Source organism: Amphibalanus amphitrite, unplaced genomic scaffold (genome assembly GCF_019059575.1).
Source record: "Amphibalanus amphitrite isolate SeventyFive unplaced genomic scaffold, NRLGWU_Aamphi_draft 001158F_arrow, whole genome shotgun sequence".
Taxonomy (NCBI): Eukaryota; Metazoa; Arthropoda; class Thecostraca; order Balanomorpha; family Balanidae; genus Amphibalanus; species Amphibalanus amphitrite.
In genome coordinates this window covers 54,102-78,626 of record NW_024882652.1, presented here as the reverse complement: position 1 = coordinate 78,626, position 24,525 = coordinate 54,102, and the positions used below count along the sequence as shown (strand labels likewise).

Below are 24,525 nucleotides of genomic sequence, written 5' to 3'. Positions count from 1 at the left end.
TCTATTGACGTCATTAAAAACTCAAGTAAAATTTTTGATTGAAACAGGTAATTGTGGCTCGCACGTCCTTGGGGATTTGAGCGAAGATCATTATTTGGAAAAATCAAACTAGATGAATGTTTTTCTTTCTTGGATGCTCACTAGTGTTTTGATGCCTTGCATATCAAATCAGTTTGAGACTTGCTCGGAAGGCTGCTTCAAGCCTGGCATATCACACCCCAGAAAATATGCAAGGTAAGAAAGAAGCAAGAGTTTTGACTTAGACAATCACTGTTTGACAGTCCATCAACTTCAGTTTCATTTTCCATACCTAACATTGATAATGAAAAGCATCAGGGTCTGTTGTTCTGTCCCACAACCATGCTTCAGGATTTGGCATTAGATGTCTACACTGCTAGTGCTTCTATTCTGGTTTGTTGTTTATGTTTTCTGTTGATGTAGGTACCTACCTACCCATCTTTCTTAACAACTTGCAAGGGCTTGTGTAGTAGGGTGTGTCATACTAAGGGTTTTTCTCTTTGATCTTGAGGAGACAGCGATTTTTTATGGCCTATGGTATTATGAAATTGATTTATCAGCACCCGAACACTTAGCATGCGTTAATTGAGTGCCGCGAACGATTTTTAGCGGATGGGCCCGAACCGACCTAATCTACCCCAGCGACATCTGTAATGACGATTTTTATTGGTGGCGCCACCTAGGACAACCGTATTTGATGTGACTGATAGTTGACGTACCTCAGTTTTCCTACGACGGACATACAAATAAAATTAGAAAACAATGTTTTTCTTTCCTAAAAATGAGTTCAGGGGACATTTAATTCTTTTTACGTACATTATCTACTATCCAATTAAAAATAATGTTGTTTTACGAGTGTTTTGTTTAATGCGACTGATAAATATCCTACTTTCTATTTAAATTACCTACCTTTAAACGAATTTATTGCGTTAGCAGAAGCACGCAGTAAACAAATATTGGATACAATATTCCTTCTGTGTGAGGGATATATGGGGAAAAGGGTGCCGTTTTGCGTGTGTTATGGCATAAGTGCGACACAGCTGATCTCCGATGCCGAAAACCAGATCTAAAACAGAACATTATGTGTTGGGTCCCAGGTCGGGAGAGGGACCCTGAGACTGACAGAGGCCCTCAAGTCCATAGAGGACCTCCCCAGGTGGGGAAACACCCCCCCCCCCCGATTGATATAGGGCCCCTTGGACGAACAAAGAGCCCCTCAGGCTGACGGAATGCCCTCTCGGTCCAAAAAGGACCCCTCGCGCAAATAGCGGTTCCTTTACACTAACAGAGGACCCTTCAGATGTTAGTCAGAGAGCCCCATCATGAGCTCACCTCAGAGGGCAGCTTTGAGCGTCCGACAACAAGCCTCGCTTCGTTGGGTGCTCTGGGAGCCCGGGCTACCTTGCTGCTGACGTACGCTGAATCTGACCTGAGTTTGATGATGACTTGGCTATGACTGTGAATTCCCCTCTAACTAACCTGCCCCAGTGGACTTGGACACTTTCCCCAAACGTTTATGAATGTTATGAATGTAATGGATGTGTGACTGTGCTGATAAATTGGGTGGGCTTTCAGTAGTGGGCAGTCACCACTGATTGCAGTGTTAACTACTTTGCTTCTTTTTCGTTCCCCTAGTTCGTATGGCTTTCTCCCTTCTGCTTTTTTATGTTACATTTCATTTCCTAGCAGAGAGTGCCGCGACTTGCAGTTTTAATTAAGTTATTCTGGTGTTAACGTAAGGTTCTGTGTGTGGCGCTGGGAAAGAGGGAGGGGGCACTCCTGGTCACCTGATAACGGGTGGCGGCATAGAAAAAAAAAAACTCCACGCGTTCAGAGCTAAGTAGCTAAGAGGGGCCCTTTCATGCACTCAGAGGGTTTTACTGTAGCTCAGAAGGCCCACGTCAAGCAATCAGGATTCAGGGGTCCCTTCATGCGTTCAGAGGGCCCTATCGTCTAATCAGAGGGCCTTTCTGCAACTTAGAGGACTCCTGGCAATAAATCAGGGCCCCTTTATGCGCTCAGAGGGCTTTTCTGCAGTTCAAAGGGCCCCTGGCAAGCAATCAGGGTTTATGCGCTCAGGGGCTTTTCTGTTGCTCAGAGAGCCCCCGTCAAGCGATCAGCAGTCCCTTCGTGCGGTCAGAGGGCCTTTCTGTAGTTCAGAGGGCCCCTGTCAAGCGATCAGGGGGCCCTTAATGCAACCAGAGGGTTTTTTCTCTAGCTCAGAGGGCACCCGTCAAGCTATCAGGGGCCTCTTCACTAGCTCTGAAGAGGGTCCCTCGGACGTCAACCAAACTATAAGAAATAAATATTAAATAAAAATTGAAAAGAGGCCGATCAAAAATAAAGTGGGTGAAGTCCGCCCTAAAAAATTGGGTACGGTATACGTAGGTAAAGCCCCCATACCTACATGTGGGGTCCCGATTTGAAACAGCCCAACCCGGAACTTTTGAAACTTCGAAGGGTCCTGCCGTCCACCACACGCGTCTTACACTGTTGTATCGCTTCTAGCAACAAACAAATAAGCATCCTGTCAGAATCGTTCGTGTGCGACTGCATTACCTAATGCCTGGTCGACTATGGCGCCACCTATGTAACTAAAGCCTTCGGAACGGCCGCTACTGTATAAGCTGGGGGCGCTAGTATCGCCAGAAAGGGACCAAGTCGGCGAACAATTTTGCCTCGCGGGACTCAGTTTTTCATTTTTGACTGGTATTTTTCGAGGCAATCGTCTTGCCATGCTATTGGGCCATAAAATATAACTGTCTCCACTTGATTCTTTGTGGTCGACACACCCTATTGTGTAGGCATGCATTGCGCATCAGGCTTCAGGCCTTCGGCCTAAAGCCAGATACACAACCACTTAACCTATGATGCTTCATGAGCTTGAGAATCTATAGCCCATTGCAATGTGCCTTTGGCTATATGTTTCAACTAAAAACAACTTAGTATATACTATTTGGTTGCATTTCATTGAAAGTATCAACGGCCGGCTGACGGCTGGCTGCCCACAGTTTGCCACGGCTGTGGGCGGCTGTGGCTGTGGAGCCACGGCTGCGGGGCGGCTAGGCTGTGGAAAATTGCAGCCGTGCAGAACTCTAATTCGAAACCGTTATCGTGACGTAAAATAAATACATTTATAGAAAGAACACCTTCCTAATTTTTTGCATACTTCTTAACAATGAGCCAAATATTTTTTTAAAGAAACAAAAATTCAAAAAAATTTGGTCCCAACATCCAAAAAATACAAATGAAAGAAAACTCGATATGTCATATATCAAAAACAGCGTATTTTTCGAAATTTCAAAAATACATATTAATCTCTGTTTCATTGCAAGTTCAATGTTATATAACATTCGGCATTTGAATAATCCGTCTTAGAGTTACAGGCCGCCAAACTTAGCGCTGCAAAGCAAGATCCAAAAAATGTTATACACCATAACTCAAAAAATACTTATCTGATAAGCCTGAAATTGTTACAGGTGGATTCAGAGCCCCTGATTACCCCAGAGACCAATTCTCATCAAATTCCGAGAGATGAGGGTGTCAAATTGGAAAAAAGTGGTACGATCTATCGTGGAATGCCCCAGCAGTGATCGGACTGTACGACGGCCGCAAATATCCGAAGACAGGAGATGAGGAGATATAGCGGATTTGATCGAACTGTCCGACAATCTAATCGGATCTTCATGTGTCATCATGTTAGTTGGTCATACGGACATACGTGCAGACAGACCCGTAAGACCACCGCACTGGAAAAGATGAACACAGGAGCGGCACAGACCCGGACTAAATGGGTTGCCCGCTCTCTCATTAACCACCAATCGGCTGTCGGCCCGACCAGTTCCGGTTGGGAAGTGCACCCGTCCGGTCACCTTTTCACTGTGGTATACGGGTGGGGATTGACCGGCTGCCGGGGTCGCGACCCTACCGGTCCACAGCTTTCGAGTTGTATGGTTGGTGGAGACGGTGAACAGTTGGCAGGGCCAGGTGCCAGGGGGTGACGCGAGTGCAAGTTACATTTTGTAGGTAGTCATATTGTGCGATGATGAATAAAGCCGTCAACTCGTGGATAAATTTATTTTTTTAACCAAAAAACTTCGTGAAAATTTGTTCACTGATGGCTGGGTTAATCTAGATTGGGCCGTAGACGGGATTTACGCCATAACCCTCACGCTCATTGGGTTGAAGGGACCCTCCCACCTTCAAAAAACTTAACGAGCCGGCATAAAAGTGATGTGCCGTAGTTCAGGAAGAGCAGAAATAAGTATAATACCAAATTTCACCAAAATTTTTAGCCTGCAGTTTTTGACTTTTGAGATATGACTTTTACTTTTGTCTATTCCTATAACGCTGTTCCTATAAAGATTCTTCAAGATTGTTCCTATAACATCATTAAGAAACAAAAATTTGGCATCTTAACCCGCGCCGGGCCGGGGGGGGGGGTGTTTGAACACAACACCCCCCTTGCGATTTTTCGCAGATATCTCAAAAAAGGCGGCGCGGAGCGCCGCCGTTTTAGGCACACATGTTCATGCAACTTTTCTGCACATGTTGTGAAAATTTCAGTCCCAGGACTCTCAAGGTCAGGTCACCAGGTCAGGTCAAGTGACCTCAAGTTTCAATCCTCGTCATAGCATGCGACTGAACGATCGCCTTGAAACTTTCAGCGATTGATAAGAAAAACAGTATGTACAAAATGTATATCTCGGAATTTTGATATCGGTGACGTAAGGTCAGGTCAATTTTGCGACCCCTCCATTATATGTAAGTCAATGAGAGAAAATTGAAATGCGCCTCTTTTGGACGAATGATGTTAAAACCCTCCCAAACATCGTTTCATAGGTAAACATGACACACTGAATCAGAAAAATGCACCTGTGACCCCTCTGTGTGCCCCTGAGGTCATCTCAGGTTATAAACGGTCACCAGCAGTTTTTTGGCTATAAGTTAACCCTATTATTGGCAGGCTCCTGGCTACCCCTATTAGTGGCAGGGGGGGCTGTTTACGACCCCCCTTGATATCTCGAGATCTAATGGGCCGATTTTCAAAATTCAAACGGCATTCGATTTCGCTCAACGTGATCTACATTTCTAAAAAATAAAAATTAAAAAAAGTCAATAGGGGGTAGAGGGGGGTAAAACGGGCAAACTGCAGATACATTTTAGACTGTTTATCACGGCCAGGTTTCTGAACCAATCTTAACGCAACTTTTGCCGATCGATAGAGAATGAGCCAGGAATTCACATGGATCCTAAAAATATGCATTTTCAAAAATCATAGGCGGATACAGATCATTGAGATTGGGGGTACACAAAAAGTATAGTAAATAAGGTTTTTGTTGGTACTGTTTCTAAAAAGGGTGGTAATGCTTTTGTTATGTTACAATTTTCTTATGAGAGAACGACTACAATTGTATTGGTCATGCATAGGCGGTGTCAGGGCACCTATATTGGGAGGTAAAACATAACCCCCCTTTTTGGACGCCTGGATCCGCAAAAACGTGTCAAAAGAGGATGCACAATAACTTTGTATATGTTATCACATGATACCTTTCATTTACTGTTCGTAAAACTGGTGCATACAGTTATAATACATCAGCATCGTGATCTTCGCCCAAATGACTCGCTTCACGAATAGGACCCCCCATTTCCCAGTGCTCTGGAGCCGCCCCTGGTAAAGTTATGAACTTGAAATTTTCAGGGAATGTGCCCAATTTAGTTTTAGGAAAAGTCAAAATTTCAGCATCGTAGCTTCAGCGGTTTCGGAGATATTCCCGAAAAACCTGAGGGGTGGATGAAAACAACCCCCCTGCCACTAATAGGGTTAACTTTTGATAAAAGACGTGCTCAGCTAGAGCGACGAAAACACGTCAGGTGTCTTCAGCTCGACGATATGGATCGACCGATATGCAACATTACCCTTTCCGGTCAGGTCATGACCTTGACCTGAGGTCAAATTTTCAAAATGACCTTTCAAGGTTCAAAGTGCACTGTAGGTAGGTATGGTGGTCAAAAATGTGTCGCAACCCATATATTTCCTATTTGCGCCCAACACGGTCGCGAATAGACGATTAAAAAGAGTTCCCTATTAGCGGTTTTTGCAAGGGTTTACTCAAATGCTCAGTGCAAATAAATTAGTGGATATTGGGGCAGAAAATGAATGGATTTTAAAGAAAAATGACCGATCTGTCCAAAAATCAAGCCAGTAATACAGCAGCGGCACCCATAGAGCGTGAGCAATGACGGTTCAAATTAAGGGGGTCACTAATTAGGCACCTTACGCTTACCCTATTAATATTGGGGGGTACTGTACCCCCCGGCCCCCAGGTAAATTATTGAGGGGGTCCGGACCCCGCGTACCCCCCCCCCCCCTGTGGCGGAGCCAAATGGTCATAGCGTTAGCAGCAAATGATTGAAGTTCAAATGTATAAGATCTTTGATCAGCCCGGGAACCAAGAGATCGGGTCCATAGCGGCTTTGAGAGCCATCCGAAAGTCCAAACCAAGGAGATTGATCCTGAAAGCTTAGCAAGTGGTACATTTCACAAGCGATTCAGTGCACTTACGAGCAGCAGCTCACCTGTATCTGTTACGTCCGGTCCGCCGACTACCAACTGGCTGCTGAACTTGAGCGAGTGGAGCGCCGCAGCGTTCGACGCGGCCCACACGCCACCAAGTCCGACGGCGACTGGCGAGTGGCGGCCCCGGCGAGCCGGGCGATAGCGCGCGGTGCCGCCGCGTGCCGCTCGCCCCCGGCGACAGGCGTGAGTAGAGCGGCCGGATTTGTAAAAAATTCAAGTCCGGAGTGTCAGACAACCGGGCGCATTTGAGGAGGAAATGGCGGATGCAACGGGACCCGGAGGCATAAATCGATATTGATTGGGGTATGTAGAACTTCACTATTCGAGTGAGAATGCAGGAAACAGCAATATCAAATAGAAAATGGCGCCCACGCCGGTTCCGTAGTCCCTGTAGCGCAGTGGATAGCGCGTTGGACTTCTAATCCAAAGGTCCCGGGTTCGAATCCCGGCAGGGATGGATTTTAAAAGACCAACAAAATATTGAGTAGAGAGAAGGCGACGGGTCGAATTCCCATCAACCAGGGATGCGGAGCCGGAGCCGGAGCCGGAGCCGGAGCCGCCGGAGCCGGCATATTTTGCCCGGAGCCGGAGCCGGAGCCGGAGCCGTGAAACAATATAGCCCGGAGCCGGAGCCGGAGCCGGAGCCGTCAAAAACGGGGCGACTCCGGCTCCTTTTCTTAAGAGGAAACAATTATTTACCTAGTTCGGTTTGACAGTACAAGGCGTGAAATAATGTGGTATTCAAAATAGCCTTGTTATACAAATACAGAAGCAACGTGTACCCGGTGCGAGCGACTTTAGCGAGTGTCATTTGAGCGAACGTCATTTGAGCGAACCATTTTCAGCGAATGGCAATTCAGCGATTATCAAGTTCATCGATTATCAAATATAGCGATTATCAATTTTAGCGAAAGCTATGTTTCAGCGACATCTAGTTCGTCGACTACAATTTGAGCGACTGTCAGTTCAGCGAAACATTTCATCGTCCTGTAACGGTGATTTTGATTTTTTCTTTTGCGAGCGTATGCGTACGAATGTTTCCGGAATTTCCCATGATTATCCGGAACTGGATGGCGGATGTCGTGCGTTCAAAGATCAGACATTGAGCTCCAAATTTAATGCTACATTTGTCAAAAATTCCAACGATTCAATTTCACCCCCCTACCCCACCCTGCTCTTTGTCAATAATGGTGACCAAACGTTTGTTCAGAGATCAATATTGCTTGTGCTTTTTTCGCGAAATTGCCCCGCTTGAATTTGGATCAGTTCCCCATGTTGTAAAATTTGTTCTTGCCCCAAGCACCGTACGAATTTCCAGATATTTGGGTGAGGTCCCTGAAACATAGACTGGATTCCCCTGTGCCATCTCTCTAGTTTATTATTGGTCCTTGGCATTCCTTCCGTCGCCCTATCTCTCACGTTCCACATTTTCAATTCAAATTTTGCCCGCCTCCTTCCCCTCCCATGCACCCCTTGTTGGTCGTCCGATGTATGTACATATGTGTCTTCAAAATTCAAATGATGCGTAAAGAGGTGCAATGATTTCCGAAAAGTAGCAAATGATTGACTTTCGTCGCGTTCGGTCATTCGCTGTAACTGCATCGCTCAATTGGTATCCCAATGACCACCATATATTCGCTCAATCTGGTTTCGCTGATTCTGGTCCTCGCTAAAGTTGATAATCGCTGTGATTGAATTCGCCGACTTGACAATCGCTGAAAAAGTCAATCGCTTAAATTGATAATCGCTGAAAATGTTTTGCTCAAATGTCGTTCGCTGAAATGACGTTCGCTCAGGTGTCGCAGAACCCCGAGTACCAATCCCATCGCCTTTTTTCTTCCACCCGTATTTCATTGATGGCATAGGGGATGTACTGAGTAGAAGCCGGAGCCGGAGCCGCCGGAGCCGGAGCCGCCGGAGCCGGAGCCGCCGGAGCCGGATCATTTTACTCGGAGCCGGAGCCGGAGCCGGAGCCGCCATGACATTTTACCCGGAGCCGGAGCCGGAGCCGGAGCCGATTTTTGTCTCCGGAGCCGGAGCCGGAGCCGGAGCCGTCTGAAATTTCCACGGCTCCGCATCCCTGCCATCAACATAGCGTGCCTGCGCCGATAGATTGGCAACACGCATTCCTGGTGCCTACTGAGTGGCCTCGGGCATAAGAAGTGTGCAGTAAAGTATCCGCATACACTTTTCCAGTTCCTACGCCATGGATCAAATAATTTTCGCATAAGCTATATGTGAGCCTTAGCTGCCTTGCACCCCGTAAGCCAGATATTGCTGATTCACCAAAGTACTACGACCGACAGATGGGCAGCCTCGGGTGCGCCTCCGTGGCCGGCACTGCGGTGCCATCTGTCGCCCCGGCTGGATAACTGCAGTTGGATCAGCACCAGGCGCCCAAGGCCGTTTCAGTAGCGCCAACGGTTCGCCCAGCGCGACGGTACAGCGCCGGGCCAATGCCACAGATGGCGTTGGCACACGGAGTACGCTCGTCAGTCGGATCGACCACCCTCAGACCCTCGATAGCCAGTAGTAAGGTCAACATTAAAAACAGAAGTACAATTGCACAATATATTACTTCGATTTCTTCACAACTGATGCCTGAGTGGAAGAAGTCTTATGCCTTTAAAAGGTAACTATGAGATGGATCGGCAAAGCCGCCTGATGAAAACAAAATGCAAATAAAGATCATAGGACAAAAAATGCACATAATTGTAAGAACCTAATGCCATTCTGGACAGTGCGCAACAGTCCATAACATGGACTAGGTATACCAGCTTGACACACACAAATACATAACTTGACAGTGACGATGATAAGGATTCTGAGACGCCTTTTGAACGTAAGGTTCTGGATGTGATGAAGATCAATGCATAAATGCTAAAATTATCCAGAGAGCTGACAATGTTAAACTTGTCCTACTCAGTCTGTGCCTGCAAATAAGACCACTGTCATTCTCCAGACAAGTCAATACACTTCAGTCATGCTTCTAAAAGGTACCAGGCAAGACACATCTTTAGCACAAGGGAACATAAGAATGCATCTGAACTAGCACAGTGGCACATCAGATAGGTACATAACAAATGAGAAACTCCACTCAGAGTTTTAATTTGTACATAGCAAGCCATTCAGCCACCACTACTCAAGCCTCCAGCCCACCCTTACAGCTCAAATTCACAGCAACAGTGCAAACATCTACTCACCACAGTGAAGATGGCCTGAGTAATGTTGTAAGTTAGCAGCAAGACTAAAGCCTAGGATGATGCACTGTGTCACACCTCTATTGAATCACTGTTCTGGGATGAGTCTGTCATGAAGACACTATTGGCAATGGTTGCCACTGGAACTGTGTTGATGAACATGGGTGCTTGAAACATGGGATGCTGCATGTGAATGACATGATGAACTGGTGGCAACCCACCAGCTGGGTGATGGGGAGAGTCTATCCTCATGGGCTGGAACACAGGCTGCTGAGGCTGCTGCTGCTGCTGCTGCTGCTGAGGCTGCTGTGAGTTGGGCACAGCTTCTGGAACAACTGTCTGGTGCAGTGGTTGGTGAAGCTCATGAACCTTGATGCTTTCTTGATTTGGAATATGTGGTCTCACTTTTTTCCCACCAGGCCTGTGAGGATTTCTGCATCCTCTGCACTTGCAGTCCAGACAGGCCCTTGACTCAACATAGCAGGGGCACCTTTGTCCACAGCAAGTGAGCTTGCCTGGAGTGGGGGTTGCATTTCCACATCGGCAGCCCCTCTGCACCTTCTTCCTGGGTACCATCCTTGATCCACTGATACCACCGACGGGCCCCAACCTGCTCGGGATGCGCTCTGCAGGTTGGCTGAATGCCGCTGCCACAGGAAGCCTGTGGTGGTTAGGGTGCTCTGAAGGTGCTTTAAGTTTTGCAGTTCTTCCTCCATCACTTGAAAAGAACATGGAGTAAAATGGATGAGACACTGGTGTTGATGTGGGTGGGGGAGGCAAGGAGGGAGGTTGTGGGGAAGGAGGCACATGGGACATGACAGGCTGATGGGCAAAATGAACCTCAGGACTTGGACATGATTGTGACTGAATGCCGGGTGATGGTGAGGGAATGATCTGAGGGGAAGTGACCAGAGGCATACTCACTTGGCTGGATATATGGATGTTTGCATGGTAGGAAACCCCTTCGTTGGAGGAATGTTCTGAGTCAACAATTTCACTTTTCACCACAGGGACTTCTCTCGTGGTATCTCCATCTTCCTTCACAGCCCACTCATTTGGTTGCTCATTGTCTGCTCCTTCTTGGATCAGTTCAACAAGACTTGACTTGCCACCATTGAGAGAAAAAGAGTTTAACCTTTCATATATTTTAGTATGTTGCAGATACTGACATGTCTTCCTGAAGGCATCAACGATGAGCTTCAGTTGCAGGTTCGGAACATATAATTGGTAGTCCTTGCAGTAACTGCATGATGGCTTCAAGCGCTTCTTTCCGCCAACACAGCTCTTGCACACACTATGTTGACAATGCTGATCTGATGGACTTCTTGGTTCCTCGATAATGCACCCACAAACTGTGCAGGCCAGCGCATGGCGCAATTGCGGCAAAAGCTTGTACAGGTCTCCCCAGCTCGTACTTTCCTCAACGGATGCCTCCACGACAAGTTTGCACATTTTCAGGTGAAGTGAAAGAGCATGACTTGATGACATCATGCAAACCCGATTCAAAGCCTTTCAACTGCCTCGTGCATCACATATCAAATTTCAATAATACCAACAAATCGCACGGGGCACGCCGTGTTGGACATGCCTAAGAGCTGGACTTTTTGCACGCGTTCCCCGCCAGGGGGCGCCACTGAGGAAGCACCCTCTGACGTCACGATAAAACTGCGCGCACTGTGCGCACGGTTCTGTAAGCAAGTAATATAGTGGTGGTTTCGTGGTGGAAATTGGAATAAGTATTTTTACGTTGTAAAATTTCAAGCCGTTTTTGTGAAATTAATTAGTAAATGCATTTCAAAAGCATTTATTTAAAGTGTGAAAGGAGAATAATTAGAAGAACATGGATATTTTTGTTCCAATAGCTTATTATGTGAGACATGATCGGTACTAACGGGTACTTCTAAGAAGTAGTGAAGAAGTACCAAACAGCCTGCTCGGCTACGATCGTCAGCTGTCCTTTGGAGCTGGACTTCAACGCTGTAAAAAAAATATATGCTGAATTAATTTTTAGTTTCACCAAAATATAAGCAATTTATCATTTCTTTTTCACTTTTGTAATTATTGTTGAGTGAAGAGACATGTTGCTAGTTCTGACAATATAAATTATTAATTAAAGATAACGAAATGCGACGGTAAGTATCTGCTACTAAATTATCACTTTAACCAAATACATAGAGAATCTTGCTACCATTGCTTATAAAACGTGCTTATCAATACACAAACGTTTTATTTCAGACAAGAAGGATTTATTTGCCTGAAGTCTTGCGTCATGTGCTACTGCTTTGATTCCAAAGACGCTCTCCGGGTCGGGGTAATTTAGTTCTTCATCGATCGATAAGATTTTGATTCCATTGATATCCAAATTGATAAGCTCGGCACCATGGAGTAAGGGCGTCCCCACAGGGGTGACGCAGGAAATATGAATGGCGTTTACACCGACAGTAGTTTCCCACAGCCGGCAATGGGAATCTCCTGTCGGTGTAAACGCCACTATAGTCTCATCCAACTCAAACACTGGGGAATATCCCCGCACTTTTGAGGACGGAAATCTATGGACCTGCTCGAAAAATAGTGGATAAAATACGGCGAGCTTTCAGTTTTATGGTTGGGTCTCCCTTCCGAGGCACATATTTACGGGGGATATTGGGTCATATTCCCCCGGCGTCCTGATGATCGGCGCCCAGCTCAACGTCGAAGGCGCCCTGATACGCGGCACTGCTATCTGTGAAGGTGCCCAGGTTGCTGCCGCTCGAATTTTGGTCGCCTACTTAACAAAACCTCCGTTGGTGCCATCTCAGTTTCCTCGAGGTCAGGCAACCTTCACACGCCGTTGGCTACCTTGGCTGGCCGGCGACTCGTTCCCCTCGTGGCGACGCTCTTGACATCCAGTCAAAAGTTGGAGTGGCTGGCGCCCCCAGTGGGGGCCGGGGAAGGGGCAGTGGGCCTCCACGTTGCTCTCTTCCCGAGCCTATGGTGACTTGGCTCAACTCTCCTCAATAGAATCTGGATTCTGCACGCTGTATTAACATGGGCGTAGACACCACTACGGACAATACGGACAGTGGGTATGACAATCAGTAGTGCTATTCATATAGAGGGTGTCATATATGAGCGGAGAGGCAACAGTACAGCTGAGCGGAGAGACAACATTAAAACAACAGTACAGCTGGCGTTGCATGGAGCTGCAGGCAACCGGACAGCGGAGGCTTGCGAAAAATAAGCAATTCGTCACTTCAACGTATAAACAATAGTAAAAGCAACATAAACACATATTCTCATGGTCGGACCCATGCACTAGCGGCTCACGGCGGGCACAGGAACGCAGTGCGGTAGCGGTACCGGATCACACGTCATGGGCGTTGTCTCAGCATAGGTTGTTATGAGCGGAGAGGCAACAGTACAGCTGAGCGGAGAGACAACATTAAAACAACAGTACAGCTGGCGTTGCATGGAGCTGCAGGCAACCGGACAGCGGAGGCTTGCGAAAAATAAGCAATTCGTCACTTCAACGTATAAACAATAGTAAAAGCAACATAAACACATATTCTCATGGTCGGACCCATGCACTAGCGGCTCACGGCGGGCACAGGCACGCAGTGCGGTAGCGGTACCGGATCACACGTCATGGGCGTTGTCTCAGCATAGGTTGTTATGAGCGGAGAGGCAACAGTACAGCTGAGCGGAGAGACAACATTAAAACAACAGTACAGCTGGCGTTGCATGGAGCTGCAGGCAACCGGACAGCGGAGGCTTGCGAAAAATAAGCAATTCGTCACTTCAACGTATAAACAATAGTAAAAGCAACATAAACACATATTCTCATGGTCGGACTCATGCACTAGCGGCTCACGGCGGGCACAGGCGCGCAGTGCGGTAGCGGTACCGGATCACACGTCATGGGCGTTGTCTTAGCATAGGTTGTTCGCAATCTAGTTGAAGCCTAAGAAGACGGCCAGTGGGGTCTCACTGCTGCTGAGGCGACCTCGGAGACGATGCGTCGCCCCTCCTGTCGGCGACCTGCGGTGAGCAGGACTCCAGATAGCTGGCTGGCACGTTGCCGACACTGCCAGACGCTGTCAGCAGGCCTCACTGCTGCAAGTGATGTGCAGATGGACGCCAGGTGACTTCGTCTGCAGGCGATTCCGGAGACCGCGGCCTCACCAGGCAGTACCACCTGCATCGCCATGTCGGTGTTTCTAGAAATGGAAAAATAACAGTATTGGTGAAGGACAAGCAATACAATGTATTCTGTTTTCCTCTCTTGCAGGTATACGTAATCTACAATTATCATTGTTCCTATCCCATTCAACTGAACCTGAAAATTCCATATTGGCACATTGTTTGACTAAATTTGTGTAGTTGGGAACAGGGGCGACGCCACAGTGCGACGACTGGAGGGGACATTGACCATTTTGGAGGGGACGAGGACCATTTCAAGTCGATTCTTTCCATGCAACGCCATAGGCGTAACGTTAAAATTTTAAAAAGTGGAGGGGACGAGATCCCCTCCGTCCCCCCACCCTGTGGCGACGCCCTTGGTTGGGAAGCAGATTGTTTGAAATACATGTTTGGCTGAACAGTGCGGAAAATATTTCATTGATCACTACAGCTGCAACAAAAATACTGAGACAGAAAACATTTGCGCTTACCTGGCTCCTTAGTCCTTAGTCAGTCCCGCACAACGGAAGTGGTACCATTTATTTATCGCAGCCATCGCATCCGACCATCGGTGCTGCACTGATGCTGCTGCACTCCCCACATTCCCAGTAGGTACCTTAGGAGCGTCTTGGCTGTGAAAAGATTACATGAGTCATGGCGCATACATGAATAGTAAGATGTTTTATATGTTTAACATCGCATAGCAAAGACACAACAGCTGGGAGTCAAGTGTAAGCCAAAGTGTAAGCCCTGCCATGTTTTGCAGACTGGATTTTAAGCAAGAAAAGCTTTGCTAAAAATGACGCTTGACGAAGCCTCATCCTACTGGGCTGTCTGACATGTCTCCCTGTAAAAAGCATGTAACCCTTATATTGTATATATGATGAATATGTTAATAATGCAGAGAAAACACAGTATAAATTATACCCAACGTTTCATCTTAATCGACTTTGTCAAGGGTGTTTGAACAGCTTGAGATGAGTGAAATGTAAGGGTACCTAGGTACATCTGAAAATAAACTGAATCTGCGTTCAATAAACATTGATTTTGATAATACATTTCACAAATCAACTGCTAATAACAATCATACTAAAATAGCACGACAGATAACTAACAATCGCATGAAGAACTTCTTGATTCGCCTTGACATTGTCGTCCGATCGAATGTTGTCTGAAGTTACACATTTGTCTTTTCTGCGCAGCATTTGTGTTTGCCATTTACCGCACCAAATGTTCGCCAGCGGTGGTGACCTTTCCTTACCTGCTCACGAAACGTCACACACGACATGACGTCACCCGAAGACGTCATCAAAAAGTCCAGCTCTTAGGCGTGTCCGCCGTGTTTCGCGAATGTCACTTTTGATGCAAACATGCGCCACATCTGTCTAAAATGCATCCATTTGATTGAATGAAGGAATATTGACACCATATCCGTAAAAAACTTTGTCATTAGAACACATGAAGGGACGCATGCTTTTTTGGGGGTTTTCACGATTTTTCACAACCTTGTATTACAACCTTGTTTTATTGTGGCTTTGTTGAATTATAAAACAAGTTTTGAGTAATGTTGATCGTTTGAACCTGTTTGAACTGTCATCTCAAGGGTAGGTGCTGTATGTGATTATTGTGATGTCTGTTGTGGGGCATAGATAATTCAAATTTGCTTTTATCACAATCATCATCATTGCTGCATGAAACAACTGATTGATTTTGAAATATTCTTAGCATGTACACCTCAAAGTTCAACTTGTGCTGCTTCATGATTCATGGTTGATTTCCGCCGGTTTGGGGGTGCCCAAGTTCCCCGCCGGTTCAGCCGGCTTGGCTTTGGAGCCTCAACAGATTGTTCAGGTCAAGGTTACCGTTGGGGCGGCAGCAGATTTGTTACGCCGGGGCACTCCCAACTTGGCAGAAATTAACAACCATGGCATGATTTCAAGATATTTTGGGTCATACTATTAACTGGATTATTTGCCAGCTGGTGCCTGGTGCCGTATGGTGGCGCCAGCAGAGCTTGGTACCTATATATCAATGCTTGATATAAATGACTATAACTGAATGACTATGAAGTTTGAATGACTAATGAGAGAAAGAGAATACCCAACTACAAACTTCATCATTTTTGTTTTGTTCTGAGGGTGGGGTAAATGCCTCAAATGTCCACTTAGATCTACCAATAGTTTCAGCAGATCAGATTAGCCCATTGTATAATATTTGGTCACAACGCATTAGTCATCAACTTCTCAGTTATGAACTTGTCACTAACCAACTAGCCTCAAGACCATAGCTGACCTGCCTGCTTGCTCTCAACCAGCCATCTTGTGCACCAATTTAGGCAAGATGGAAAGGTGAAAGCTCACTACTGAGCCTAGTTGCTACTTACCATACCAATACCATTGCAACATGGCATAGTGCCGGAGCTTTGGCCTCTTTTTGGTCTCCCCTGCAGCCTCTCACTCAGTATCCTGCTGTCCAGAGTGGTGATATCTAACCTATATATTAGGGATCTGGAGGCAAGTACCTTTTCAAGCTTGTTTTAAACAATCTTCAAGCTGAAGCTTCCCCAAGTTTAGGGAAATCCCTGATTGATGATGACCCATTAATTTATAATATGCTCTCAGCTGATGCTCTGGCAGTTATAGTCTACTTATTGACCTCTATAGTAACTAGGTTACTATAGAGGTCAATGGGTCTACTAGATTCAAGGCAAGGCCCAATGCCTAATGCCCAGCAGCTGGGCCATGGATGAAGCTGGCTGAACTTTGTGTGAAGTCAGCTCACCTATGCCAGGTTCTACATGCCTATAAGCCCCAACATTGTGTAACTGAAAAGGTGATGATGACAGCTGCCAAGAATGATGTGCTTGATAAAATGGCATACTTCCTGTTATATGGTGCTGGAAGTTACTTTCATGTAGGTATGGAGAATAGTTATGGCTTATGAGCACAAGTAAGTCTTTCTTGTGCCATGATTGTCATCTGCAGAAAAAATATCTTGTATTAGTGCTGGTTATATTGATGTGCATCATTATGGATAATAAAAATGATATAAATTGAAAAGCTGGTAAGTACCTAGCTTACAAAGCCTCTGAATCCATGCATTGTAGAACAGCATTCAATCATTGTAACTAAATACCTATATGGTTTTCATGTTTAGTGAATCTGCCTGTTGGTAAATTCACATGTAAATTTATTTTTCCTTCCAAGATAAGCTGATTGCTAGATAAAAGTCAGTCACACCAGCCAGCCTGTTTGTATCACTAAATTGATTTTTGTTCTGGTGATCATAAGTCCTAATGATAAAAAACTGCTTCTTCTTTATAATTTGCAAATGTGTCAAAATTACTAGGTGAACTTTCTGCTTTTCCTACAGATCTAGCAAGGGAAACAGGTAGCATGCCATCGACATCAGAGAGCACTGTAAAGGAAGGCCCAGGACAGCCTTCAACCCAAATAACTAAGAAGAAAACTTATCGAATGCCATCGTGGAAAATCAGGTAGGTACTACTAATGTATTGTATTCAAATGTGCTGCATGGTACTGGGTAGTATTGATGTCATACCTATCTGATGTATGACATCAATGCCATCTAAAGAAATGAAATGCTAAAGAAGGCATGAAAGACAATAGCTTGTGCTGTATCAAGATTTTAGGACAGTTTAAAAAGAAATTATACGTTATGCTAGCTACCTTATGTAAAGATGTCTTGATTATTTACCGTAATTGACAGGCGACTAAAGGGACGTGGCATCGGTGCCTTGCTGAAGCAACTGCAGCCAGATGGCTGTGCTGGACAGGATCCCACACCATCAGGTCACCTAGAGGGTGAAACAACCGATCCTGTTCAGAGAATCTCGCACAATGCAGAGAAGTTGTAAGTGATATGCCCTGCGTGTGCCTCTGTCTGTTCATTTAACGGGTACGGGAAGACCATCTCAATTTCTCAGTGCAGGACGTTTAAACGTTTGAGCTTAACACATTTTTTGTCCTTGCATACGATTTCGCCAACCTAGAATGTGCGTGAAGGGTCGGACTAAACCCTGGACAGTGGACATCTCAATTGGCTCTTGAGTCTTGGTTAAAACAACAACAAAACTTTGCTTTGAAGACCAACCAATTTTGACGTGTTTAGTTTTACGATATACGATCACATTAACATTTAACATGTTTAACATAACCATTAACATGTCAACTACTTTCAGGGAGAGCAAAGCGCTTAACCTGGCTAGGAAGTCCGATTCATCCGAGCAAGAAGGCCGGCCTCTGGCGGAACAAGCTCAACCCCCAATAAAGGATAGCTGCAGCTCTCCGGTGCATCCACCTGTCAGCATTCCGAAGTTGGACAAAAGGCTAGCCCAACAAGAGGAAGGTGTCAAAGAAAGTGGCGGAAAGAATGCCTTTAAGAGGAAAATGACTGCGCTTGTTCGAAAGAGCCCGGAATTACGAAAATATTGGCACCAACGCTACCGTCTCTTCTCTAGGTAAGAAGAAAACATTTTTATCGTATCAGATGAAATGCCATGCTTTTTTTGATAAGCTCAATAGGTGCTAAGTGTTTCCACAAAAGTCGGGATGCCGATGCTATGGAAACTAGATTAGTTGACGAGTGATTAACTCTTCCCTGACCCAATTGCGAGTGATGTTAAGGGGTGACACCTCTCGTCTTCGACAGGTTTGACGAGGGAGTTCGTCTGGACCGGGAGGGCTGGTTCTCGGTGACGCCCGAGCGAATCGCGCGGCACATCGCCGACCGGTGTCGCTCGGACGTCATCGTGGACGCGTTTTGCGGCGTCGGCGGCAACGCCATCCAGTTCGCCGCCACCTGCCGGCTCGGTGAGACCGCACACACAACGGGACCTGGGCTGACAGAGAAGACATGAAAGAGCGTGAGGCACGAAATCCTAATGACGTACGGGCTGACATGGTTAATGGTTATATACAGACATTTGTTAGTAAATGAGCCGTGGAAGTCTCCACGTTTTGCTATTACCGACTTAGCTTCTAACGAAATACCGTTGAACCGAAGATCAGTGCTCAGAGACGAAGTGTTTTGACACATGTTTTTCTCCGACAGTGATTGCGGTGGACATATGTCCCGAGCGTGTGGAGCTGGCTCGGTTTAACGCCGGCGTGTACGGTGTGCAGGACCGTATCCAGTTTGTGGTCGGCGACTTTTTCGAGCTGGCACCGCGGCTGCGGGCCGACGCCGTGTTTCTTTCGCCTCCTTGGGGTGGTGAGTGAAATATAAAACATAACGATTTTCTCATGGCTCATGCTGGATATGAAATAGCAAATACGGTGACATGCTGCCTATATGGCCCAAAGTAGTCGCTCAATATTGAGCATGTGGAGAAACGTGGTATCAACAGTCATCTTTTTCATCCATTTTTGTTATGTATCATTCACTTTCCGTTGACCCTCCGCCATTTGTCACAGGTCCTGAGTACTCGAATGCTGAGGTGTACGACATGTACCGACTGGACGGTACAATGGATGGTCGCGAGATGATGCGAGCCGCCCGCTCCATCTCCAAGAACATCGCCCTCCTGGCGCCGCGCAGTGCCGATGTAGATCAGGTGAGATCGACTTCTGTTCCTGATAGTCTGTAGTCAAATTTAGCAGTGTCTGGGAATCTGACCGGTTCCATATCTATTTAATGTTTTATCATGCTTCTTGATCGTTTTGAAACGTTAACGGATAACCTTATCAATTTACTTAGGTTCTAACTATATGGTTTCTATATGGACTCTTTCTAGTTCAAAATCATCATGGTCGAAGTGTGCGGCGCTATCAGTGGAATGAGCATTAGTACCTTCCCTTATCGCTATACTGACGGACCATATTTATCTCAGCTGGCGGCGATGGCCGGCCCGGGCGGTCGGGTGGAGGTGGAACAGAATCTCCTCAACGGCCGGGCCAAGACCATCACGGCATACTACGGGGACCTGATCGGCACGGGCGAGTCATGAGACAGCGGTGAAACGGTGCTTCTGAAGGTGGAATGGCCAGATGGTGCTCCTGTGGTGTATTGTGATGACATGAATACAGAAAAGCCATGCTGTGTTGTAACTTGTAATATGCTTTTGATATGCACTGAAGATGGGTGTTGAACATGTTTATAGTTTATCTGACGTAACGACAATGCCACAATACGTGAGTAACCACATGTATTTGTCATTCACAGATTCACTTGCATTTCGAATCGTTCCGTAATACTCACTCCTGAGAAATGATGAGTTCACATTTGTTCAAAAGCTGATTTATCAGCATACTTTGCAACGAATATCCGACTCGCAATCCCACTGGCGGGGTGGGGAAGGGGGGTCGTTGAACATCAACAAAGCTTCGCCAACGCTGTGGGAACTGTACAGGAGAAACATCCAAACTATAGAACACTTCAGTCCTTCAGTGCTAGCGCACTTCAACAACCTACGCTGACTTCACTCGGAGGTGGACGGGGTGGCACCTGAAGGCACCGGCCGTTCCGCCTCACTCAGCAGGCGCAGACGCTCCGCCTGGCGTGCTGCCAGCAGGCGGCGGAGGCAGAACGCCTCCTCCCTCAGACGGGCCACCCGCGCTCGCAGCACCGCATTCTCGCCGTCCAGCCAGCAGGCGCGCAAGTTGATCTGATCTTCACGCGCCTTCCGACTGTCGCGCGACCGCTTGGCGGCCAAGTTGTTTCTTCTGCGGCGCTCGAAGTACTTCTGGTCCTTGAGGGCGTCCGGGATGGCGCGTTTGGCGCCCCGGGGGCGTCGGGCGCCGGCGCCCTGCAGCGCCCGCGCCACCAGCGGACTGCTGAGACCCACCACTCCCGGAGGCAGCAGTGAGAGAGGAGCCAAGGAGGGCGGCGCCACGGGCGTCCCAGCCACCGACATCTCCGCCTCGCCCGACATGTTCACCGGAAAATAGAAGAATGGCACTTTGTTTTTGTCTTCTGTTGCCATCAATGACAATGGTCACTTATTCAGCAGAGTAGCGATTTCTTTGAAGATGGCGAAAAGGCCAAGGATCTAAGATCTTCTTCAGTGTCACTCCTGCTCACCGAAATCTCACCCAGTACTGCCTCTTGGTCGTAATCATGCGTGAACCACCACCGAAACCCAGTCACTGCGACCGGCGCGAGGTGAATGCGCAGAATGCCGACTGTGGTGACACCAATGCCGCTTCGGATTGCCTCGGGCTAATTGGCGATGCGCATTGATCGCAGCGTGGGAGCAACCGCAGCTGCCTGGCTGGTGGCCGCTGATTTCGGCCCGGTCCGGCCGGTGCTGGTGGTGGCTCCACCCGATCGATTTATGATATCTGTACCTGTAGTGATTGTTTTGCTATTTGCTGAGTTGAATCTTAGTTGGGAGCCGGTTGGCATGATCGAGTTATTTTAGAGAGCTTTTATTACCCTCGGCCTCTACCATGCGCTTGGCAGTTGGCATTGAGCACTAACAGATTTGAAGTGGCTTGGGTATCGCTCGAAGATGTATCGCTGGAGCTTTACACCAATGACGTAGTGACAGACCTGCTTTATTACATATATTCTGACTTCTGGTGAAGGTCAGGTCAAATTAGGGCAAATTTCAAAGCTGATATTTTTGCATAAAATGGGTATCGTTTCGATGCAGCTCTCGTCATGGGGAGTCTAATGGTGGTCCTTTGTTTTGCGCTACGTGGTGTAGAATTGCTAAAAATTAATTTTGAAAACTTGACTTCATCATTTTGAACAGTTTTTTTTTCGCCATAACTTGGCCAAAAAGAGACATCGATCTCAAATGTGTTATGTGGATAGGAGACGGTAGAGACTATTATATATATATATATATATATATATATATATATATATATATATATATATATATATATATATATATATATATATATATATATATATATATATATTAATATATATATATATATCTATATATTCCGTTGTTTTCGAAATTGCATAGTAAAACATTTGGATTTTTTTTGCTGTTTTATCCAAAAAATTACTTTTTTGATTTTGTTGGGTCAAAATAAAAAAAATAAACATAAAAATCCGATATAGCAGTTTATAGTCCTATCAACCCTAAATCGTTTAAGTCAAAAACATTTTTCTGTATATCTTCAAAGCTGTAGGCCTGACAGTTCTTCCCGCGAAACCTTTTTTGGGTCGAAAATGGCAGAACACGACGTCATTCTGACATCATTCGTGGCCAACCTATCATAGCCTCTGGAAAAATATTTGGTCACTTTATGTAAAATTGATGCCCGGAGTGGTCCTCAAAGTTTAGTGACGATATCTGCAGTCGTTTAGGAGATATCTACGGAAAATGAGGGGGGCCGTTTGGCCCCCTCCCCCTACGGGGCGCGGGTTAAAAGTGACATTTTTGCTTTGAGGCTGATTTTTTCGTAACTTATTCGAAAAGATGCATCAACAGGCGTGCCGCTAAACTATTTGCGGAAGGCCTGGCCGCCTGAGGCCTGAGGGACAATGATTATCATTTTATGTTGACAAATGCAGCGTGACTGAGCATTCAGAATGTTTGTAGCGTCACACGCTACGTGATACGTCATATTTTTAAACACTGATGGAAGGGTTCTTGTATTTCATTAAAACAGCTGCCTTGGCGAAAAATAACCAATTATAATTTGTCGTAACACGAATTATATTTATTTTTCTTCATCCCAGGCGTGTTTTTGACGAAATTCTGGAAGATGATGATAGCTTTTTCATACACGTCACGTGCGTTGATAGCCTAACAAGATGCGTAAATGCGGCCAAAATATTGTGCATTGGGTTCCGGCTGTTTACCGTTAAATTCTACGTGCCTTATTATCATGTCAACATGGAGCTCCCGTTTACGATAAACATACAGGTGTTAAACATATATTTAGACACCAATTCAAGTATGCAAGTCAGCAACCTAAATCTGCTTAGTACGCATGGACAAGTCTGATGATGAAGAAAAATCGACTGGTGTGACAGATGGCAATGATGAAACTGAACACAAGCAGGAGGCAGGTGAAAATCATGACAGTGATGAGGAGCTTCCGTCCGAAGAAGCCGACTTTATTGCGCTGCCTGCTCGCACAAGCCTCGTTAGATACTTTGTTATGGTTACGGTAGCAATTACTTGGATATCATTTATCATCGCGTGTGGAGTAACGACATATCTTGGAGTTATATCGAAACCCATATTGGATCCAAGCCGTTTCTTCTACGCCGGCTGCTACATTGGAATGACTTCGTGCATTGTTGGATTTGGAGGCGCCGAGGACATTCATAAACAAACTCTTTGGATATATTGTGCTCTGCTGTCTTTGGCGTTGTGCTTGACATTGTGTGGCATCATCGGTACTGGAGGTGTGATACTTCATGGAGCTCTGGACAATGACACATCAGTGTGGACGGTCGATCCCAAAAGGTTTCGACGGTCATTTATTGTTTCCTACAATGAAACGTATTTTGATGGATACGTCCCAAATATCCGCCATCAAAAGAAGAAATCAGGATTAACATCTCTCATAACCTCACGGAAGGCGGCGGCGATAGATTATGACCATCGAATGTGGAAGCAATTCAGTGATCCAACGGTTCTCACAAATATGACCGTAACTCTTATAGTGTTCGAGGTTATATCGTTAATACTTGGTCTTTGTCTTCTCAAATTTTCTGGTGATCAGTGGTGGATTCTTTGGCGAATAGACATGTAAATAGCACTACTGTGTCAAGTTTCAAACGGTTACAAATGAACGAAGCCTTCCTAATACCTGTGCAGTGTGGGGGACCATCAAAACGTCCAAAACCGCAGCATCCAAAGTACGCAACATCCAAAACCGCAGCGTCCAAAGTACGCAACGTCCAAAATACGTCAAAAATCGGGTATATAGGGAGCATTCACAACGTCCAAAACCGAAACATCCAAAACCGCAACGTCCAAAAACGTGTCATCCAAAAACGCAACATCCAAGGACGCATCATCCAAAGGACGCAACATCCAAAGGACGCAACATCCAAAGTACGCAACATCCAAAGTACGCAACATCCAAAACCGTCAGTTTAGGTTAGGTGAGGCAAGGTTAGGTTAGGTTTCCTTATCCCCGGTAGGCATAAATCAGTAGGTTAGGTTAGGTTAGGTTAGGTTAGGTTAGGTTAGGTTAGATTAGGTTAGGTTAGGTTAGGTTAGGTTAGGTTAGGTTAGGTTAGGTTAGGTTAGGTTGGGTTAGGTTAGGTTAGGTTAGGTTGGGTTTCCTTATCCCCGGTAGGCAAAAATCAGTAGGTTAGGTTAGGTTAGGTTTGGTTGGGTTAGGGATAGGCAAAAATCAGTAGGTTAGGTTAGGTTAGGTTAAGTTGGTTTTGGATGTTGCGTGCCTTGTATGTCGTGGTCTTGGACGTTGTGGTTTTGGAGGTTACGTACTTTGGATGTTTCGTCTTTGGATGTTACGTTTTTTGGATGATACGTTTTTGGACGTTGCGGTTTTGGATGTTTCGGTTTTGGACTTTGTGAATGCCCCCTATAAACCCGATTTTGGACGTATTTTGGACGTTGCGTACTTTGGACGCTGCGGTTTTGGATGTTGCGTACTTTGGACGCTG

The 24,525-nt window shown here is 46.1% G+C and overlaps 4 protein-coding genes and 1 non-coding gene across 19 annotated transcripts in view; 2 read left to right on the top strand and 3 right to left on the bottom strand.

Moving 5' to 3' along the window:
- LOC122370670 (putative polypeptide N-acetylgalactosaminyltransferase 9) overlaps positions 1-6,760 on the bottom strand; it is a 129,469-nt gene extending 122,709 nt beyond the window's left edge. Inside the window, exon 1 of one of the 4 annotated variants that reach the window (XM_043346476.1) lies at positions 6,598-6,760. The gene's annotated coding sequence lies outside the window, so the exon portion shown is untranslated. The remainder of the gene's footprint in view (positions 1-6,597) is intronic. The other 3 variants (XM_043346477.1, XM_043346479.1, XM_043346478.1) reach the window with 3 other exon arrangements.
- A 222-nt stretch (positions 6,761-6,982) lies between these two features.
- Positions 6,983-7,055, top strand: Trnar-ucu. The gene has a single exon. It is a non-coding gene; the product is annotated as a tRNA-Arg (tRNA).
- A 2,100-nt stretch (positions 7,056-9,155) lies between these two features.
- Positions 9,156-11,372, bottom strand: LOC122370668 (E3 ubiquitin-protein ligase MSL2-like). Its single transcript, XM_043346472.1, has one exon. The coding sequence runs from the start codon at positions 11,287-11,289 to the stop codon at positions 9,871-9,873; it is 1,419 nt and encodes a 472-aa protein (XP_043202407.1). The 5' UTR covers positions 11,290-11,372; the 3' UTR covers positions 9,156-9,870.
- A 3,991-nt stretch (positions 11,373-15,363) lies between these two features.
- On the top strand, positions 15,364-20,031 carry LOC122370667 (trimethylguanosine synthase-like). 12 transcript variants are annotated; one of them, XM_043346469.1, is made up of 9 exons: positions 15,414-15,560; positions 16,802-16,869; positions 17,329-17,452; positions 17,686-17,829; positions 18,158-18,436; positions 18,628-18,788; positions 19,030-19,188; positions 19,392-19,531; positions 19,808-20,031. In XM_043346469.1, exons 3-9 carry the CDS (start codon positions 17,352-17,354, stop codon positions 19,922-19,924), a joined length of 1,101 nt encoding a protein of 366 aa, XP_043202404.1. In that variant the 5' UTR covers positions 15,414-15,560; positions 16,802-16,869; positions 17,329-17,351; the 3' UTR covers positions 19,925-20,031. The 12 variants fall into 12 exon arrangements, 11 of the variants coding, with proteins under 11 accessions (XP_043202405.1, XP_043202400.1, XP_043202402.1 ...); XM_043346461.1 differs by having other exon boundaries at positions 16,802-17,019; positions 17,686-17,827; positions 18,153-18,436; XM_043346468.1 differs by having other exon boundaries at positions 16,802-17,019.
- A 364-nt stretch (positions 20,032-20,395) lies between these two features.
- LOC122370663 (hepatic leukemia factor-like) lies at positions 20,396-20,848 on the bottom strand. The gene has a single exon (XM_043346452.1). The coding sequence runs from the start codon at positions 20,846-20,848 to the stop codon at positions 20,396-20,398; it is 453 nt and encodes a 150-aa protein (XP_043202387.1).
- Positions 20,849-24,525: the final 3,677 nt, after the last annotated feature.

Coding starts and splice junctions, on each gene's coding strand:
- LOC122370667 (XM_043346465.1), top strand. CDS start 17,352: ATGCCATCGACATCAGAGAGCACTGTAAAGGAAGGCCCAGGACAGCCT. Junction 17,453..17,685: donor ATGCCATCGTGGAAAATCAG/GTAGGTACTACT, acceptor CGTAATTGACAG/GCGACTAAAGGGACGTGGCA. Junction 18,789..19,029: donor CGCCGCCACCTGCCGGCTCG/GTGAGACCGCAC, acceptor TTTCTCCGACAG/TGATTGCGGTGGACATATGT.
- LOC122370663 (XM_043346452.1), bottom strand. CDS start 20,848: ATGTCGGGCGAGGCGGAGATGTCGGTGGCTGGGACGCCCGTGGCGCCG.
- LOC122370668 (XM_043346472.1), bottom strand. CDS start 11,289: ATGATGTCATCAAGTCATGCTCTTTCACTTCACCTGAAAATGTGCAAA.